The 21,980-nt window shown below is 42.6% G+C and overlaps 1 protein-coding gene across 2 annotated transcripts in view; it reads right to left on the bottom strand.

The window, feature by feature from the left end:
- Positions 1-352: 352 nt before the first annotated feature.
- The window catches only part of LOC129838684 (pleiotrophin-A-like), a 58,683-nt gene continuing 37,055 nt past the window's right edge, over positions 353-21,980 (bottom strand). For both annotated transcript variants that reach the window (XM_055905816.1, XM_055905815.1), the window contains exons 2-5: positions 10,594-10,688; positions 10,089-10,262; positions 6,902-7,063; positions 353-1,177 (exon numbers count right to left, since the gene is read on the bottom strand). In XM_055905816.1, the coding sequence (XP_055761791.1) occupies positions 1,122-1,177; positions 6,902-7,063; positions 10,089-10,262; positions 10,594-10,687 (486 nt within the window). In that variant the 5' untranslated portion in view covers position 10,688 and the 3' untranslated portion in view covers positions 353-1,121. The remainder of the gene's footprint in view (positions 1,178-6,901; positions 7,064-10,088; positions 10,263-10,593; positions 10,689-21,980) is intronic.

The following is a 21,980-nucleotide window of genomic DNA, read 5'->3' as shown; positions in this document are numbered from 1 at the left end:
AATGATTTCCTTTGCGCCATTAGTTGATTGTTTAATAGTTCTGGACAGTGAAGCTGAGTGTTAATATCACTGGCCACTCACTTATGAAGCTGTAAAATATTAACCATATTCAGTGGATTTATGGTGCCATATTCAATTTTTAAATCAATTCAAATAAAATGTATGAAAAAAACGTTTCAAGCATTTTGTATCCAGATTATTGAAATGATAGTGGTGTGGAGAAATGCATCACTTGTTAGGTCGGAACTGGAAATTACGCACATTAGGTTTATATTTAGCTTTCATATTAAGCCTCCATAATTTCATATGAACATGCAATGACTTCAATCAGGGTGAGTAAACATCACACATATTTGGACATCATTTCAAACTTTATTTTTTTAAATGTAATCGATAATTATGACAGGTCAACTCTAGTTGTAACTACAATAACAGTTTTACTCAGAGTTCAACTGGAGAGCGGGGGAACTACAAAGTGAAGCATAATAGCAGGAGGACCAGAACTAACCTCTTACACACTAACAACTGTACAGTACAGTAGCTAATTTATACAGTCATCTGACAATAGTTTACATCTTCACTGTAGATAACATTAGGAAAGGAATGTCCTTTACATCAATGAGTACTTATGTTTCTTATTAATGTATGCCCTCAAAAGTTGTTAGAAAAGTTGTTAGCAATTTTGCTGTTGAGGGTACCAGCAACATAACCTTTAAAACCCCAGTAATGGGTTTTAACTTGAAGCTGCTTTAAATCAAGACATGCAAGAAAGGATTTTTTATTTGAGTGAGAATCATTTTGTACCTCAAACGAAAAGGATGTTAAGTAATATGAACAAAAATCCAATATATATTTTTTTCCAACAATGACCCTGAAAAATGTTAAGGTAAGCCTTTTATTAAGAAATGCTTAATTTGTATTATTCACACAGAGTATTAAATCCCCCACAAGATTTTCCTATGAGAAATTTGGAAAGAAATACATTTTATCACTACTATCCAACTCTTTGTTGTGTAGCTGCTACAAGCCCCTATAAACCTACAGGACAAACAAATAGGAACCATGTTGAGATAGGGCAGTATAAGCATCAACTTCCACGTCCTGCTTCCCATGATGCACCACTAATCCATCGGGGTGCGCTCCCTCTTCTTCCCCTCCCGCTTCGGCTTCTTGACATCTGCAAGAACAGGTGGGCATCAGGATAGAATCTACATCCATACTGTCACTTACCCTGAAGTCAGGTTTTTGACGACCATAACCTGCCTTTCAGACAGTCTTCCATGAAAAGTAAATTTGCCAGTTTTTCAGCTATCATCAACCATTTGGGTTTTAGTAGAACTTGTCATTGGTCATCAAACAGGGAATATCTTTTGCTATTTTTATTTGGGCCTTATTAACTGGCACTCCATTTCAAGCTCCTGTCTCGCTCACTCATTCCCTGGGTGTGTTGTTTATCCTACCGCTGGCCTGAGGAGTGCAGGTTTACTGTGCATGTGGACAAACATGAAAAGTGCTTTATCATCGTCCCACAAGAGTGGCTTTAGTACCTGGCATTCTGCTATGTATCCATCCATCTGTCTATCTGTCTATCTGTCTATCTGTCTATCTGTCTATCTGTCTGTCTGTCTGTCTGTCTGTCTGTCTGTCTGTCTGTCTGTCTGTCTGTCTGTCTGTCTGTCTGTCTGTCTGTCTGTCTGTCTGTCTGTCTGTCTGTCTGTCTGTCTGTCTGTCTGTCTGTCTGTCTGTCTGTCTAACTGCCCGCATGTCTGTCTGTCTGTCTGTCTGTCTGTCTGTCTGTCTGTCTGTCTGCCCGCATGTCTGTCTGTCTGTCTGTCTGTCTGTCTGTCTGTCTGTCTGTCTGTCTGCCTGCCTGCCTGTCTGCCTGCCTGCCTGCCTGCCTGCATGCCTGCCTGCATGCCTGCCTGTCTGTCTGTGTTTAGAAGAGCGTGAGGGGGAAAGTAAACAACAAGGAAAAGGCAGGACTCATCTATAGTCTGTTTCCCCCAGGAGCTCCTATCATTGTAGATTACAGGGTGGGATGTTGTTGGTGGGCGGTAACAGACGAGGATGTCAACTGGCTAATCAACACCTGTTTGTTTTGTACCTGATCTAAAGCAAGTTCCCACCTGCCACTAATTTAAGATCCTCCCACGTCAGTTTGTTGATGAAAGCCTTGTCACCCTCTCCAGCTAATCTGAGAAAAATGTCCTCAACATAAACACTCCATCAATACTACTGTACGTTGCTGCTCCACTGCAACATATTAGAACGATTCAAACTGGATTTGAATTTACAGTACATGAATCGATCTATTCACCACCAATGCAGCATTAGCCAATATGCAGTACCAAGCCAAGTCATGTACAGTACAATAAGCCATCAACATTAAACGGTAACAAAGTCATGTAAACATTGAGGAATCATTTGCTTATCCTTCACATGCCCTTTAATAATCTATGTGAAACATCCTATCTGCATTGGAGAATTAATGTGAAGAAATGTGATGATAATCAGCATATAAAGTATTGTAAATCATCCCGATGCTAATCTTTTATCCCTGATAAACAAACATGCAATCCATCGGTAAATACAGAAGTAATGATTACTTGTATAGAATTTACAAATCATTAATAAGTGGTTATAAAGGAACCCGTTGTAAGGGTCGATATGCATCAGGCCAATGCACAGACCTAGAGATGACTCATGATTCACAAGTGTCTAACTGATTGATGATAGCCTACCAGATGTTGCCTGTGCTACTAACTTGCATAATGTGTGTGCAATCACTCGAATCCTCCTCAAATATAATGCTGACGTCAATGCCCCAGGGACCTGCTATCTAATCTATACATTTCTCATAAGCATACGTGTTGCGGACAAGCCGAGAGAGTTCTGTGAGTTTGGAGATTGGGACGTGGGTGTTCATACAAATCCACTGAAAATTGCTCCTCGCTCAATTTGTTTGGGTGGTTTTAATTTGTTTAACTGTGTTTTTGCCTGTGCCTTTGTCAGCACATTTGGCTCCCTAGGGAGACAGAGAGAATCACATTCCCTCTGCGAGCCCTGTCTGTGAGATTGGAGCTCTCACCATGCCGGAGTGCTTTCTGCTGCATATGCACATTACTGTGTACTCTCTCCGCTCTCATTTCTGCCACCGCACTTTTGACACAGACTCATAATAATCAGAGCGGCTCGGAGAGAATGTGTTTTGAACCGGGATGCCGTGAAACAGGCCGAGTGCAATAAGACTGAATTCTGTGTCTGAATGGGCTGTCTTGTACACAAAGACACAACAACACAGCCCTTCTCAGGGGAATGAGAAACCGTAAAACAACTCCTTGACGGCAGCCGCAGGGTTTTCATCACTATAAAGCCTTTTGTTTCCCCCCAAATCAGCTCTGACATTCTCCGCTCCCCACTGTGGCTCCCCTGCTCATTCTTCTGAGTAAGGAGGGAGGAGAATAGGAGAATCCTACAGGTATTCATAATGTTTCATTTCTGCTTCATTTCTGTCACTCTCTGTTTTCCGGCCTTTCCGTTTCATTCCGTGGGGCCCGTCTCTACCTGAGGTTAGACAAGGGAGAAGCTGACACTGAATCTCAGATCACTCCCTCGCTGCCTCGCAGCATTGTCTCCTCAAGACTATGGGCCTGACAGATGTTTTCTCCATTGCTCCTGGCAGCAGCAGACAAGGTGGCTGTTTAGAATTGTAAATATGACTGGGTGGATATGGTGGCCCCAGACGGAAGTGAGATAGTCCCTCGCTCTGTAGCCGGAGTTCATTACAAGTCCTCTGATCCCTCCTCTGCGACTCTGCCTGGCCTGTAATCCCTTTCCAACACACACACACACACACACACACACACACACACACACACACACACACACCACACACACACACACACACACACACACACACACACACACACACACACACACACACACACACACACACACACACACACACCAACAAACATTGTCAGCCTCTGTTTCTCAGTAACCCTTTAGCTTGCCAGGGCTTATCTGTCAAATGACAGACATGGGAAATCATACTCTCAGATAGCAGGTCTTTCTTTTCAACTCTCTCTATTCTTCTTCTCCGTCATCCCTCCCTCCTCCTTTCATACTGTGGTTCTCACCCTCCCCAGGGCAGTAGGCCCAACTTAAAACAGGACTGGCCTCCATCACACAGGATTCATTTGGGAGCATATGATAATTCATACAGGTACAGTGCTATACAGTCCTGCTCATGTGCTTGCGCGCACACACACACACACACACACACACACACACACACACACACACACACACACACACACACACACACACACACACACACACACACACACACACACACACACACACACACACACACACACACTGTATAGAGATTACGATTAAATGTTAATCACTGAAGAAATAATGTTATTTCTGTGTGTCACCTTGCTATTTCTGTCACTGAAATACATGTGCACCGAAGAAATACACCAACACAAATATGATTTTAATTTGGATCAGATTCCTTACACGTGACATCCTAAATAGGCTTTGCTCGGCTTATGTGAAAGATATTGCCGTTTTTTCGAGAACCATTACCCAAGCCAGGGGTTCCACTCCACTGTCAATCTGACATGTTTTTTCCGTCACAGTGAGAGTCTTACAGTCTTACCAGCTTTTTAGCTTTTTGATTTCCCTAACTCCCAGGTTATTAGGAGGCGAGGGAAACTTGAATTGAACCCAAAATCACAATCAGATTGACAGGACTGCGTGTTTTTCTCTGTCCTCGAGCAGGAAAACTGTCTTTACTGTAAGCAGCCTGCCTGAAACACAATGCTCAGGTCCAGTCGCTCCTTGAGATTCTGTTCTGGCCCACCCTCTCATAAAGCAGATTGCTGCTGCCAAATCTCCCCTTATTCCAGTTTCACACTCTCAACATATCACCACAGTAGCCTACTTGTCAAAACGCAGTCAGATTGGACACAATGTACACACTAGCCTCATGAGTCCTTTACCGGCAACATCATGGAGCATTCATTAGATGTTTAAACAACATCTGCTCTCACTTGATTGGTTTTAACAGTGGGAGTCATCAGCTAAATAACGGACAAGTGGGCGTTGTTAATAAAGCCTTTATGTGGGGAAAATAGATGAAAATCTGTGTGTTGGCCTCTATACGTTGGTAACATTCTGTCACTGTGTTAATGATGGAGCATTGAACTAAAGCATTCATCTGATTTACTTTCGGAACATTTTGTAAAGTTTGGACATGAGGTATACATCTTATAACAAACTGAATGGCAAAAAATGTCTTATGTTAAACACGGTTTGAGGAATGATGAATGCCAATGTTCATCAGCGCTTTGAATGAAGTAGTTAGACAAACAGGGCTAACTGTGACTCACCTAAATATTGAATATGCAATTTAATTGATATCAAAATATCATTATTCTATTAAGATACTCATCTAGTTCATTGTATCAGACAGGTGAAATGAACCAAGACTAAATACATTAGAAATCTATAATGTCTGTTGGGAAAATTGCCAACTAAAACCACAATCTGCAATCCTCCATGTCATGTTCTGTGATCAGTAGTTCTGTTTGGACTAACTCACATGACCATCTCAGTCTCACTGCTTTACATAATTGAAAGAGAAAAATCGTTGTTTCTTGACGTCTCCTATTGTCTTCTTTAAATAGATGAGTCTAGATGTCTACTGGCAGTTATTGAGAGAACGCAGCATTACATGTTCATACTTGACTGCTCAATACTTGTATTTACCTTAGTTCACCCTATTTGAAGACTTATAGAAATCACTCCCACTGAACATTTTAGGCTCAGTGAAGGGGCTAATTCCACCATAGTGGAGCTGGATTAAACAAAGGTTAAATAAAAAAATTAAATTAAAATAATAATAAGTTAATTAGAGTTACCAGCCTCAGAAATTGCAGCCCAAATAAATGCTTCACAGAGTTCAAGTAACAGACACATCTCAACATCAACTGTTCAGAGGAGACTGCTTGAATTAGGCCTTCATGGTTGAATTGCTGCAAAGATACCATTACTAAAGGACACAAATAATAAGAAGAGACTTGCTTGGGCCAAGAAACACGAGCAATGACATTAGACCAGTGGAAATCTGTCCTTTGATCTGATGCATTCTGCAGCAAAACGCCATTCCATCTGGTTTGCGCTTAGTGGGACTGTCAGTTGTTTTCAACAGGACAATGACCTAACACACCTCCAGGCTGTGTAAGGGCTATTTGACCAAGAAGGAGAGTGATGGAGTGCTGCATCAGATGACCTGGCCTCCACAATCACCCAACCTCAACCCAATTGAGATGGTTTGGGATGAGTTGGACCGCAGAGTGAAGGAAAAGCAGCCAACAAAAGCAGCTCAGTATATGTGGGAACTCCATCAAGACTGTTGGAAAAGCATTCCAAGTGAAGCTGGTTGAGAGAATGTGTGTGCAAAGCTGTCATCAAGGCAAAGCGTGGCTACTTTGAAGAATCTAAAACATAACAAATATTTTTATTTGTTTAACACTTTTTATGCTTATTACATGATTCCATGTGTTATTTCATAGTGTTGATGTCTTCACTATTATTGTACAATGTAGAAAATAGTCAAAATAAAGAAAAATCCTTGAATGAGCAGGTGTGTCCAAACTTTTGACTGGTACTGTATATATATGTTTAGCCTAGTGATATATTGACTGGTACCTACACTATTTCCTGGTATTGTAAGTTAAGCATTCACTAAACATGTGTTCCCTTTGCAGTGGTTTAGCTTACCATTCAAATCCCTTAGGATATACACTACTGGTAAAGACATATATGTACTATATATGTAAATCTATGGGTTTGCTGGTATGCTCTCCCACACTACCCCTCAGCCTACCTTGCAGCTTGGTCTTGGGGATCTTGCCGCAGGGCTTGGTGGCGCTCACTGTGTTAGGACAGGTGGCATCCATGAGAGCTCGTTTCAGCACCCCTGTCCGGTTCTTCTTCCCCGTCGCCATGTCACACTCTCCCCAGGCCTGGAAGTCATACTTGCATTCACCTACAGAAAGATGGTTACAACAGACATACACGTACAATACAAAACACACATTTTACAGGGTTGTTACAGACATACCTACTGTATATACACTACCGTTCAAAAGCTTGGGGTCACTTAGAAATGCCCTTGTTTTTTAAAGAAAAGCTAATTTTTTGTCCATTAAAATAACATTAATAAATCTTCTTCGGGATTGGTGTCCCTTCCATGGGATGGTTGAGCTAACGTAGGCTAATGCGATTAGCATGAGGTTGTAAGTAACAAGAACATTTCCCAGGTCATAGACATATCTGATAATGGCAAAAAGCTTAAATTCATGTTAATCTAACTGCACTGTCCAATTTACAGTAGCTATTACAGTGAAATAATGCCATGCTATTGTTTGAGGAAAGTGCACAAATTTGAACATGAAACGTTATTAATAAACAAATTAGGCACATTTGGGCAGTCTTGATACAAAATGTTGAACAGAAATGCAAAGGTTCATTGGATCAGTCTAAAACATTGCACATACACTGATGCCATCTAGTGGCCAAAATCTAAATTGCACCTGGGCTGGAATAATATATGATGGCCTTTCTCTTGCATTTCAAAGATGATGGTACAAAGAAAATACAAAAGAACAGTTGTTTTTTTCTTTGTATTGTCTTTTACCAGATCTATTGTGTTATATTCTACTACATTCCTTTCACATTTCCTTAAACTTAAACGTTTTCCTTTCAGATGGTACCAAGAATATGCATATCCTTGCTCCTTGCATATCCTTGCTAACTGAGCTACAGGCAGTTAGATTTGGGTATGTCATTTTAGGCGAAAATTGAAAAAAAGGGGCTAATCCTTGATCAGAAATACAGTGTAGACATTGTTAATGTTGTAAATGACTATTATAGCTGTAAATGGCAGATTTTTTTATGGAATATCTACATAGGCGTACAGAGGCCCATTATCAGCAACCATCACTCCTGTGTTCCAATGGCACGTTGTGTTCGCTAATCCAAGTTTATCATTTTAAATGGCTAATTGATCATTAGAAAACTCTTTTGCAATTATGTTAGCATAGCTGAAAACGGTTGTGCTGATTAAAGAAGTAATACATCTGGCCTTCTTTAGACTAGTTGAGTATCTGGAGCATCAGCATTTGTGGGTTCGATTACAGGCTCAAAATGGCCAGAAACAAATAATTTTCTTCTGAAAATCGTCAGTCTATGCTTGTTCTGAGAAATGAAGGCTATTCCATGCGAGAAATTGCCAAGAAACTGACGATCTCGTACAACGCTGTGTATGACTCCCTTCACAGAACAGCTCCAACTGGCTCTACCACCTAGCTAATGTTAGAGTTAGCCACTTAGCCACCTAGCTAACATTCATAACAAATTGGAATTCACAACATATCATACATATTGCAGATTTGTAATAAATTATATGAATTGCAATTCATAACATATCATTCGAATTGTAATTTGTAACATATCATACAAAATGGATGGACAGCCACAAATAAATACATACCATATCATACCAATTTGAGTGTCCCAGATTTGTAATTACTATGTTACGTTTACTCCTAAGTCCAGGTTGCTTGTATCATGGTGATTGTAGCACCCAGAAGACATCCCATAGGTTTTATAGAGCTGATCAAGCAGAAAACTAAATGTAATTACATTTTTCGGCCTAGAATTAGCAATTAAGACCTGGACCCTCAAGCTCAGAGAGCTGCTGTTCTGGAACATCCTTTATTTTACTGGAAAAGGGAATTTTTTAATTTTAGTTTTATCCATTAAATAATCTGATCTTCTACTCAAAACACCAGACCTGGTAATATTTGCAAAAATATTTACATTCCAACTATTCTCAGCCCCAGGACTTTCTTTATCAACCACCAACTGGTGCACCGTGTTATTAGCCAGTGTATGGATTTCCCTGCCAAGACCGGATTGTCTCCTTTATGCTCCATTTTGCCCAGTTTCTCCACTCTGAAGATTCCATCTGTCTTTCCCATACACAGACAGTCTGGCATTCTCTGCCTTTCAAAGAGGGCCTCCACTCTCTCACTTGATCTTTTATTATCTTTATGGAAGGAAAACATTTAAGAGGTCTACAGGTTGGATTTCATTAAGGATCTTATTTTACATTATATTCAGTCCTCCTTAAACTCCTTCCCCAAGGATGCAGGGCTGTTCCAGGAAAGGATAGCCATGCCCCGTTCTTGTGTGTAAGAATGTGTCTGCATTCGTGTGTGTGTGTGTGTGCGTGTTTGTGTGTCTGTTTGTGTGTCTGTCATCCCTCCATCCCTCTCTCCCTTCCTTTTGTTGGACTCTGGCGTAGCTCCCTCTTGGCTGTGACACTCGTTTCCCTACTCCTCTCAGATAAAAGCTTGGGCCACTGTCACCTGGCTCTGAAATCCCAGGGCCCTCGGCTGAGGGGAGCGGAGGGGGGGATGAGGAGGGGTTAACAGGACCATTGTTCTGGGAATTCTACAGGGATCTTCAAAACAGAGTGCTCTAAAAGCGTGTACCTCTGTACCTATAATTTGGCGTGTAGCATATGTGTAGCATATGGGTATGTGTGAACCTTACTCCTCAGCCTGAAGTGTCTCCACTAGCGCCAGAGAATAGCTAGCTTTTCATGTGGCGTCGACTGGTAAGACACTTCAGGTGGGCAGTCACGTGTGCTAGCAAAGCAGAGATCTTGGGTTCAAGTCTGAGTGTGAGCTGTAAGTGGTGCTCTATAAGCAAGTAGGGAAAGTAGCAGGAAGCCCATGCTCTGTTTGAAGATGACACACATCTCTGCTGTATACACCCAGGCTGTAATTTCCTGAACCATACCATCTTTCTCTGGGGATGTCCATACATGAAAACTGAATTGGAAGCAAAACTGAAATCCTATTCCATTGAGTAGCAGAATGTTTTCCCCTTTAATGGACATGGATACACAACAAAAAGCATGACATAAAATCCCTAGACCAGTCATGTTTGTGCTGTATTATAAATGTGTTTTGAGTCCGCTCCCCATGACCACACTCACACACCTCCAAACTGCTTCTTCCAATTACAGGGGATCTTGCAGCGCTGGGTCTTGATTGTTTGCTTGCAGTCGGTGCCAGTGCGTGTGCCCTCCCTGGTGCCCAGGCCGCAGTCACCCTCGTTGGCCACGCACACACTCCACTGCCACTCCCCACAGTCCGACTTACGCTCCTTCTTCCCTGCAGGATCACACACACACACACCAACCTTATACTGCAGTCATGTCTGGGACATAATTATGTGGGCTGTAATTAGGCCAGGCTAGAGCTACACTACCACCGTGAAAGGTCAAAGTATTCAAATATATAAAGCACCGAGATATGCGTCTGTCATTGTGAGTCTGCAGTGAGCCCCCCTGCTTAAAGTGTATTTATGCACAAATCTGACCTGATTTGAGCTTTGCATCAAATTACCATTCATACCTTGTAGCAGGTACTGTAATAGGAGACCCCCTTCCATCCACATATCATCTGTCTGTCTGACTGCTGCCAATCTGCCGGTGTTTCTCACCTTGTTTCTCAGCTTTCCCCCCCTCGCCTGCTGTCACTGTGAGGACCAGGAGGGCCATGACGGCCAGAAGCGTCCATTGCTGCTGCCCTGACATGCTAGGAGAGAGGGAGAACAGACACAGAGGAATAACAAGTACAGCAACATATGTAACTCTGTGGGAGATATTCCATCGAAGGCCTCCCCTTCACCACCCTCTCATTTCTTCACATGAAGGGGCAAACCTGAAAAGAACCACAGCATGCCCCTACTTACATGTATGGTTCACAGTTACAGGTGAAGGCAAGATCAGGCTCTTTGTGGAATAAACGGTTGTTATTTGCTACAATGGCCTGCTGTGTGCTGCACTGTGCTCGTGTCTACAGACGTGTAAGACGACATGGGGAAGTTATCGGGTTCAAACAATGATACAGACGATTTGGGAATAGAAATAAACCTTTTTTGCATGTACTTTATGAATAGACTAATTGTTTCCCCTCCAGGCGCTCTCCGGCCTCCCAGCGGCCCAATAAAGAGAAGCACCGTTCTAATCGCGGGTGCTGCTGTGCTAGGGAACTATGGGTGGTGGAATTAGCTCATTCATTCCCTCTTTCACTTTCCCCCTGTTTATTTTGGAGATACCCTAAAACCAACAGAAGGGGAATCAGCGTGAGATTTAAGCAATTAACGAGGGTCTTGGATGCCAAAACGCTCTACTGTGCCCAAATTACTGCAAAAGGTACAGCCTGGCGGGGAAATCATTTACATACGGCAATTTTAATTAATCATGAACTGACATGGCTCTTACTGCCGCCCTGACGCACTTGGCCCTGTATTTTTAGTCCTCTCCAGTTTGAGACTGCAGAAGTTGATGCACCCCACGTCTATTAGCGATGCAGGCAAAGTGATAATCAATTTAAAAAGATGGCATTCAAACTCTCTCCTATATTTTATTATTAGCCATTATTAATAGAGCGTTCACTGGTTGAATTCACTTCTGCTCTCAGTGCATCTATATTTAATGAGTCTACTCTGAGTTTTAACTCATCTGAACCCTTACAGTACAGGGCTTGAACCCCCAACAGTGGAAGCATACAGCATGCCCACTTTAACTGAGAGGCAGAATAACATTTGATTTGATTTGAGAACCCTTTTAGACAGACTGCTTTCTTGCCAGAAGCAGTTTTGTGTCAGTCAAACTGTTCAGCCAATGGTCCATTCTTCTCTCTATTCCAAGAAAAATCTTGTCAGTCCAACAGCTTTGATCGTTTCTATAAATAGACAACCTGCGAAATCTAAAGTGTTTTCTGAGAAATTCCCAAATCGTACTCCACGTTTGCAAACAACCCATTTTGGAAGCTACTACATTGTGACTTCTCAAAGGAGAAGTCTTTCCCCTTAACGATTCATAAGCAGTCTGCTGATGAGTTACAGTCCAGGTCCAGGTGTAGTTGAGGAGGGCTACAGGTTAAAGGGGGATATCAACCTCCTGCAGCGTTCAGTGCATTCTGTTCAGACAGCATAGTATGCTGAGGGGTAGACTACAGGGTTTCCCTCATTGCAATGGAATCAAGTGTTCCTCCTTTCACTCACTGGTGCTGTGCATGAAATATTTACACCAGATCCCTTTCTGTCTCTCAGAGCATGACAACACTTTCCATAATAGATGAATGGATTGATTCAGTACACCATTGTAAAAAATAAAGATGTTTTTGTTGTTACATACACCAGATAGGTGCAGGGAAATGTGTTGTTTTACAGGGTCAGCCATACTAGTACAGTGCCCCTGGACCAAATTAGGCTTAAGTGCCTTGCTCAAGGGCACATTGATTTTCCACCTTGTTGGCTCGGATATTCAAACCAGCAACCTTTTGGTTACTGGCCCAACACTCTAGCTGCTGCGTTACCTGCCGCCCCACTACTATAGAGTCCAATCGATGATAGCTGAGTTCTCAGATACTGTACACACCATGCATACTGTACCATACCCAGTATATCGTATGATATTTAACTTGTATTTGGGATAAAGTTACGATTTTTTGCGGCCCTGAACCCTGTGAAAAGTAATGTGGGTTCGACTTCCTAAGGTGCTACTTCACCCGCATTGGCCCATAGTGAGATCCAAACTGAGGTAAATAATCTGACAGAGTAACAGTCAGGAAACCAGATTCTTGAATCAATTTGAACCAGATTCTTGAATCAATCCCTGTTCTGTCCACTGCTCAGGAACAATTTCTTCTCACTATCCCTCCCAACACCCATAGATAGTTTCAAATAGTGGGATTTATATTTTCTCGTGTCACAACCAGACACCCTATAACAGTGGGATTCAAAGTTGGGGTCGTGAACCTCCAGTTGGGTGCCAAAATGGTACATTTTTATAGACATTTAGTAAAAATTAAAAATAAATTACCAAACAAATAAGAGTACAGATTATTGTATTGTATTGGAAAATATACAAATGTTTTTGAAAAAGATTATTTGAAAAATACAATTTTCTTGAGTGAATATATTTGTTATTATTGTCCAATGTCCTCTGTCACATAAGCAAAAGTCTTGCCTGATTATGATGTCCAGACGTCGATTAGCACCTTTATTATGAAAAGCACATTTATTGACTGTCATTGATGTGGGGATATTGATCATGTGGAATATATTACCTGAATGTGTTTGTACCTTTTTCATACCTTTATTGAAGTTGACTGTCAATTAGGTAATTGGTAGGGTTTGTGATGCATTCTGGGTAATAGGTATTTGCTACAATAAGCTTATAATTTCTTTGCTTGTTAGACAAGACATCCAGGTAACAGGTTGGCTTGCTGCCAGTTAGTGCTGAGCGATTAACCAATACATCTGTTATTGTCCGTTTTTTAAACAACTAACTGACCGACATCAGTTCTATTTCGTTCTGTTTTTTTCTTTGACCTCAATAGTCAAATTGCACAATATCTCTATAGATGAATCAGATCCAGCCTGAACTGTGCAATATAGTAGGGAGTTGTAGTTTCCAGCAGGCCAATATTCTACATAGTTTAGCGTGTAAAACATGGTAATTAACTACAATGGCCATAATATAATTGTCCGGTCTGTGTATCCAAAGACAGTACAGTATGAAACTATGCATGTTTCTTTACGCCTGCTACGGAGGAGACAAGAATGCGGTATCGTGAGAGGATGTAGAGATCAGCTGTTGCTTGGCCAGGTATCTCTACCTGAAAATACATTATCAAAGTAATTGATAGTTGGTATTCAGCAGTCATAAAAGCATGCATTATTTACTTTGAAGAACTACAAAATAGTGATTTTTGTCAGACAGCATAGGCAGCAGCTCTATAGCGATTAGATAATGACTTGGAATGAATTAAGAAAGTAATCAAATAAAACAAATGTAATATACACAAGAATTGAATTATTTTATTAAAGTAAACTAACGTGAATAAATTATGGTTAATAAGTGATAAGCAGTAATGGGCAGTCACTACCATCGTGGGACTTTTCATTGTATTCATTGTTTTATTCTGTGTTGTTACAGCATTCAACACAAATAATTGAAACCGAAATCGAAAACCTTTCATTTTTAATGTAACCGAAACCAAACCGACCTCAAAAAGCACTAATGGTTCAGCACTACTGCCAGGTTTCCAGGCATGATTGAAGCCTGTGTTTTCTGTTGATCTGCGTTGTTGCAAAAACAAAATCCATGGTCAACTTCACAGTATTTATTGGTTACTTTTAATTTCAAGGTTATTTGTTGATGTAAAAATGTAAATGTACCGCTTTTAAGGTTGTCATTAGATTTGGGGTAGGGTGGGGTCGCGAGAAATTATTGTGAAAAAAGTAGGGTCCCCAGAAATTCTGGTTGGGAAAAAAATGGGGTCCAGGCTGAAAAAGTTTGAATACCACTGGAAGTCAAATGAGAAGGTCTAATACGATGAATCATCACTCCTATCTGTCACAATGAAGTGGGATTCTTTCCTGTGGCGCAACGGGGAAGATCACAGTGTGGAGTGCTGGGTAGGCGTGTGAGGTCCAACCCCAACCACTCCGTTAGAGGAGGACGACATGGCTTAGGGACCACAGGAGAACTTGCGTTCACCAGCTGCCAAGCAGGCACATGCAGCTCAGTCCTCCTCAGCCCTCGACAGAAACACTGTGGCAGACACAGTCCATGAGCCAGGCAGAATTAGTCCTATCAAAAACTCCATTTCCCCATTGATCTGTGAACAGCGGTGGCGCTCAGCGAGGGAAGCAATGGAGGATAGCTAGCTAGACGCTGGGCCTGAAATCGATGGGCCCTCAATGAATCTCCAAGCGCTCCAGGGCTATGCACAAAAGGCTGTGCCACTCAGAGGCCAAGACGAGCCCTGGAGCTCACCACAAACTCCTTCACCTCCATTCCCGCTCCACTCCCTCTCTCATTGATACTGCTTCAATAGTTAAAGCCTCTATTCATATCATCTATTCATATCATCTGATCCTTTCAGTAGCATTTCAACCAAAGGAACGGAGGCAATAAAGTTTTTAGCCGTGGAAGAAAAGAGCCGTTAAAATTAATAAATGAAAAAACAGTAGAAAGAGGAACAACTGGGGGGTGTTAGCTTTCTACTAGCTTCTATTAGCTTTCTACTAGCTTCTATTAGTTTTCCACTAGCTTCTATTAGCTTTCTACTAGCTTCTATTAGCTTTCTAAAGCTACATGCAAAATACTGGACCACAGTCACCTTCCAAAGAATGAAAATGTACACTTGATCTTTTTTTCATGTTTTAATATTTTGAACGGAATAGATGATATGGTAATCCAACCATTACAACTCTCTACTGGTATGACAGAGGGAGATATCCTAACAAATGAGGGGGATTTATGCACTAGCATGCTGTGGTAAGTAGCCATACATAAATAAAACATGCATTGAATTCTATCCCCCTGAAGGCTCAGAGGAAAATCCCCATTTTCTTAAACCAGCAAGAATTAAATTATACATAGATCGTATTTAGAGATAAGTGTAGCCTTTCAAAGCATTGTTTTAGGTTTAAATAAACTTTCCTCTGTTCATCCAACCTCAGCCGCTCACAGATTAGGAATATAAATAGGCCTAAAACTTGTGAACAGGGAGAAGTAACTCCCTCCCCTCCCTGTCCTATGCCTAGTATTGTTGTTGCAAAATGTAATGCGTACATGACAATATTCTGTTATCTTAGTGAGAAGGTGACCAACAATAATGGTGTAACGGTGTTTATGTAGGCTAGAGAGATAGTTCTGGAAATGACATTTGTCAGATTACAGAGTCCTGTAACTGGCTGGTCTCTGGTGGGTTTATATACTCCTTAAGACTTCATTGTGAAATCTTATTACTTAGCAATATAAAAGGTACAACAACCACTCATGCCTGGTACAGGGCTATGAGAGGGCCAGGAGTCTTTCCTGACTTTGTGAGAAACTCCAGGCCTTAGTAAGATCAGGTCATCACGTCACTCTCGATGGTGGCCCCTAGTTTAAAACGTGATGCCAGACTATCTCAAAAGATCACGATTCACTTGTTGGTTTAGCTATTACTTTCTGTTGACTCTTATTGAAAGGGAAATGAAGTTTGAGTATTTTTCTATTTGTCCTTGGGGAAAGTAGCATGGACATACACCTTTGAGATGTTTTAGTTATATTTTAGAGCAGCAGAAAAATGCTTCATCCAGACACACAGTACATTAAAAGGATGTATTTCTTGTTGAGTGTTTGCCTGTTTGTGTTTCATCATCACACCTTTTAAGATACATTTCTAAACAGATGAAAAACAGCTTGACTACGGAGTGCAGTGAAAGACTGGTTGCAAACACAGCCACCAGGTATACAGTATGACAAAACCCCAGGAAAACAGATACTACTGTATTGCTAGATATTGTTGCACTGTTGGAGCTAGAAACACAAGCCTTTCGCTGCATCCGCGATAACATCTGCAAAACTGTGTACGTGACCAATAAACTTTGTAGAAATATCCTGCCCCAAACCTCCACCAGCCAGAGGAAGATAGTCAAAGTCATGGTTAACAAACCTCCACCAGCCAGAGGAAGATAGTCAAAGTCATGGTTAACAAACCTCCACCAGCCAGAGGAAGATAGTCAAAGTCATGGTTAACAAACCTCCACCAGCCAGAGGAAGATAGTCAAAGTCATGGTTAACAAACCTCCACCAGTCATGGTTTACAATGGCTGTGGGTAAAAGTTGTCTCCGTACATCAACCTTGGAGCTATCAAGCTGAGCGGGAGCAAGTCGATACTCATGATCCTCCATCCTTCATTGAGGCTCGTCACCATGTTTCAGTGTCCAGGTGTGTATGTCGTGTGTATGGTGTGTATATTCAGATTTCTCAGTTGGAAAGGTCAGGCAGTGACTGAGTGACTGTATGACTGTATTATTTTGTGACTGTATTATTCTGTGACTGGATGACTATTATTTTGTGACTGTATTATTGTGTGACTGTATGATTGTGTGACTGTGTTATTCTGTGACAGTGTGGCTGTATTATTGTGTGAAAGTGTGACTGTGTGCAGATGGGTCTCATTATCTCTACTAACAGCCACGTACTACCAATCTCCAATCTCCAGAGATATCCTCTTATGAACACAAACAGTGTGTGTGTGTGTGTGTGTGTGTGTGTGTGTGTGTGTGTGTGTGTGTGTGTGTGTGTGTGTGTGTGTGTGTGTGTGTGTGTGTGTGTGTGTGTGTGTGTGTGTGTGCGTGCGTGCGTGCGTGCGTCCGATTGTGTCTGTGTGTGTGTCCGATTGTGTGTCTGTGTGTGTGTGTGTGTGTGTGTGTGTGTGTGTGTGTGTGCGTGCGTGCGTGCGTGCGTGCGTCCGTGCGTCCGTGTGTGTGCGTTGCAAGGTGCCGAATAGAGCAGGATTCTACGTAGCCGAGGCAACAGGCTTGTTTAATGATAAAACACATTAATAATGATGACAAGCAGTGGCTCAGTGAGTGCATCAGAGCTGAAAAGACTCAAATGGAAGACATCAAATTATGCGTGAATGCCTCCATTACATTCAACAAATTACATTTAGCATCTAGACACCCACTCTGTATCCCACACCCTAAACCCTCTCCATTTTCTCTTCATCAATTTCTCTCTCTTACACTTTCAAACACACACACACACTATCCAAAGATCCTAGGATCTTGCAAAAAGCATACAGTCCATTAACCACCACCAGAGTATAAACTCTCCAAACAAACAGCCCCTCTTCATGATAAACAGTCTCAATGCAAATATCTCTTATTTAGATATTTTTCCACTTGACTGCCAGTATATCTGTTGAGCTGTGAGCTGTTTGAAGTAAGACAGATGGGAATCCCATGTCTGTTTTAGAAAAGTCTGCTCTACCTAAATGTCTCTCAAGAAATGAGCAGTTTTGTGCTCATGGAGATCGTCTCACAACTCTCCAGAAAAAATCAAAGTAAAAAGATTTCCTTTAAGCGTCTCCGTGCACCCCTGTAGGTTAGCGTGCAGCTCGAGCTGCGTTGCCTCAGCAGTTTAGCATGTTAAACACTGTTACGGTGCATTACCATTAGTCCTCCTGTCTTCTGCATTCGAAGGCTTTACTCAACAACGATGCCCATGTTTGTTTGTGTTTTGTTTCTGGCTCGTGCAAATTAGCATATTTGATGAATTTTCATTTTCAACAGGGACTTGAGAAATATTGAAATATTACAATTTTCCGGAAGCGCTCTTACTCGCTCTTCGTTTTGATCAGAATTCATCATAGTGAGATGGGTGGAAGTCACGCTTGCATTAGCTATGGGATCTCTCTCTCTCTCTCTCTCTCTCTCTCTCTCTCTCTCTCTCTCTCTCTCTCTCTCTCTCTCTCTCTCTCTCTCTCTCTCTCTCTCTCTCTCTCTCTCTCTCTCTCTCTCTCTCTCTCTCTCTCTCTCTCTCTCTCTCTCTCTCTCTGGGGTTGGGGTAAATGCGGAGGACACATTTCGGTTGAATGCATTCAGTTGTGCAACTGACTAGGTATCCCCCTTCCTTTCCGTCTTTCATTTCGTCTTGTTTTGGTTCCTTCTTGTTAGCTGGAAGTAGCAGCTTTTTTTGTTCACTTTAGATCCTGTCTCTCTTGCCAGTTGTGTTCCTCTGATCCCCTCTCACATGCAGGCCTGACTGGCAGCCAAGTGACAGCAGCCTGTCCCTCTAGCCTCACACTGTTCGCACCTCAGTCATCTCCATATCTCTCTCTCCTTATCTCCCCCCCCCCCCTCTCTCTCTCTCTCTCTCTCTGTGTGTGTACCTTTATCAGCTCTCTCTCAAAAGCTTCCAATTTAGATCAGTCCTCCTAATTGAAGAGACGTTGATGAAAGCACCTTGAGACACTAGTTCATTAAATCAGGTCTAAAAGACAGCGTTTGAGTGCACCTTGGGGAGTTTGGTCTGGCTTTTGATTAAAGCGCTGTCGCTCCTCTCGTACGTGCTCTCTGGTTTTCTCCCTCTATCACACAGGCAGTGTGTTCATATGTTTATGCTACTTTCTTTCAGCTAAGGAGCATTGTTTTGATGTCAGTCATAGGAAACTGAGTGGACAACGGAGGTTATCACAAAGGACTGATTGTTTTCAACGTGAATGTCAGTGTCAAGGACAGTGAGGCTAAAAATGAATAATACTTCAACAATACATTTCTAGCATTAACATCATAGATGCATGAATAGTGTCGAAGGGCCCCAAGGATTTCATTAACTGCAGTGAGATGTCAATATGTTAAACCCACAATGTTATGCAAACACCAGCTCCAATGTGCTCTTTAGCTCTGACGGTGGACCAGCTCCAATGTGCTCTTCAGCTCTGACGGTGGAAGCTTGACTGTGTCTTGACTTCACTACTATAGGTGCAAAACAGTCTACTGCAGAACTTTAAAGGCCACAGGCTTACTTTTACCATCACTCAATACTTTTTGGAAGCAAATTTTGACTCTATACTTCTGATTACCAACCTTAAATTTGCAACGAATCACTAACTGAAAATGTTTCACTTAACCTGAAAGTAGAAAAAGTTAACTGAAAGAACAAACCAAACCTAAGAGGGCTGATTTAATATGATAGTACTGTTAACACTCAATCAATTTTAGAAGCTTTGTTTTGAGCAGAGAAGACCCATCTACATTACAGTATGTTCATTCAAACCGACACATTCATAGAGCAGGGGAGGCTGCTGAGGGGAGGACGGCTTATAATAATGTCTGGAACGGAACGAATGGAATGGCATCAAACACATAGAAACCATGTATTTGATACCATTCCACTGATTCTGCTCCAGTCATTACCATGACCCCATCCTCCCCAATTAAGGTGCCACCAACCTCCTGTGTCACAGAGATACCACTTCCACAATCGTCCCCACCCCATCCTCAACGACAAGGCGTTACAATGCGAAGGGTTTCAAAGCGAGAGACAATATGTAACCAGCCTGGCTAAAACTGCTAGAGGACAAGATGGAACCAGCCTGGCTAAAGCTGCTAGAGGACAAGATGGAACCAGCCTGGCTAAAGCTGCTAGAGGATAACATGGAACCAGCCTGGCTAAAGCTGCTAGAGGACAAGATGGAACCAGCCTGGCTAAAGCTGCTAGAGGACAACATGGAACCAGCCTGGCTAAAGCTGCTAGACGACAACATGGAACCAGCCTGGCTAAAGCTGCTAGAGGAGAACATAGAACCAGCCTGGCTAAAGCTGCTAGAGGACAACATGTAACCAGCCTGGCTAAAGCTGCTAGAGGACAACATGGAACCAGCCTGGCTAAAGCTGCTAGAGGACAACATGGAACCAGCCTGACTAAAGCTGCTAGAGGACAACATCGAACCATCCTGGCTAAAGCTGCTAGAGGACAACATGGAACCAGCCTGGCTAAAGCTGCTAGAGGACAACATGGAACCAGCCTGGCTAAAGCTGCTAGAGGACAACATCGAACCATCCTGGCTAAAGCTGCTAGAGGACAACATGGAACCAACCTGGCTAAAGCTGCTAGAAGACAAGATGGAACCAGCCTGGCTAAAGCTGCTAGAAGACAACATGGAACCAGCCATGCTAACGCTGCTAGAGGACAAGATGTAACCAGCCTGGCTAAAGCTGCTAGAGGACAACATGGAACCAGCCTGGTTAAAGCTGCTAGAGGACAACATGGAACCAGCCTGGCTAAAGCTGCTAGAAGACAACATGGAACTAGCCTGGCTAAAGCTGCTAGAGGACAACATGGAACCAGCCGGGCTAAAGCTGCTAGAGGACAACATGGAACCAGCCTGGCTAAAGCTGCTAGAGGAAAACATGGAACCAGCCTGGCTAAAGCTCCTAGAGGACAACATGGAACCAGCCTGGCTTAAGCTGCTAGAGGACAACATGTAACCAGCCTGGCTAAAGCTGCTAGAGGACAACATGGAACCAGCCTGGCTAAAGCTGCTAGAGGACAACATTGAACCAGCCTGGCTAAAGCTGCTAGAGGACAACATGGAACCAGCCTGGCTAAAGCTGCTAGAGGACAACATGGAACCAGCCTGGCTAAAGCTGCTAGAGGACAACATCGAACCATCCTGGCTAAAGCTGCTAGAGGACAACATGGAACCAACCTGGCTAAAGCTGCTAGAGGAAAACATGGAACCAGCCTGGCTAAAGCTCCTAGAGGACAACATGGAACCAGCCTGGCTAAAGCTGCTAGAGGACAAGATGGAACCAGCCTGGCTAAAGCTGCTAGAGGACAAGATGTAACAAGCCTGGCTAAAGCTGCTAGAGGACAAGATGGAACCAGCCTGGTGAAGCTGCTAGAGGACAAGATGTAACAAGCCTGGCTAAAGCTGCTAGAGGACAAGATGGAACCAGCCTGGCTAAAGCTGCTAGAGGACAAGATGTAACAAGCCTGGCTAAAGCTGCTAGAGGACAAGATGGAACCAGCCTGGTTAAAGCTGCTAGAGGACAACATGGAACCAGCCTGGCTAAAGCTGCTAGAGGATAACATGGAACCAGCCTGGCTAAAGCTGCTAGACGACAACATGGAACCAGCCTGGCTAAAGCTGCTAGAGGACAACATGTAACCAGCCTGGCTAAAGCTGCTAGAGGACAACATGGAACCAGCCTGGCTAAAGCTGCTAGAGGATAACATGGAACCAGCCTGGCTAAAGCTGCTAGACGAAAACATGGAACCAGCCTGGCTAAAGCTGCTAGAGGACAACATGGAACCAGCCTGGCTAAAGCTGCTAGAGGACAACATGGAACCAGCCTGGCTAAAGCTACTAGAGGAGAACATAGAACCAGCCTGGCTAAAGCTGCTAGACGACAACATGTAACCAGCCTGGCTTAAGCTGCTAGAGGACAACATGGAACCAGCCTGGCTAAAGCTGCTAGACGACAATATGTAACCAGCCTGGCTTAAGCTGCTAGAGAACAACAT

The sequence above is a fragment of the Salvelinus fontinalis genome, chromosome 39, assembly GCF_029448725.1.
Source record: "Salvelinus fontinalis isolate EN_2023a chromosome 39, ASM2944872v1, whole genome shotgun sequence".
Lineage (NCBI taxonomy): Eukaryota > Metazoa > Chordata > Actinopteri > Salmoniformes > Salmonidae > Salvelinus > Salvelinus fontinalis.
This window is presented reverse-complemented; position numbering and strand designations above follow the sequence as displayed.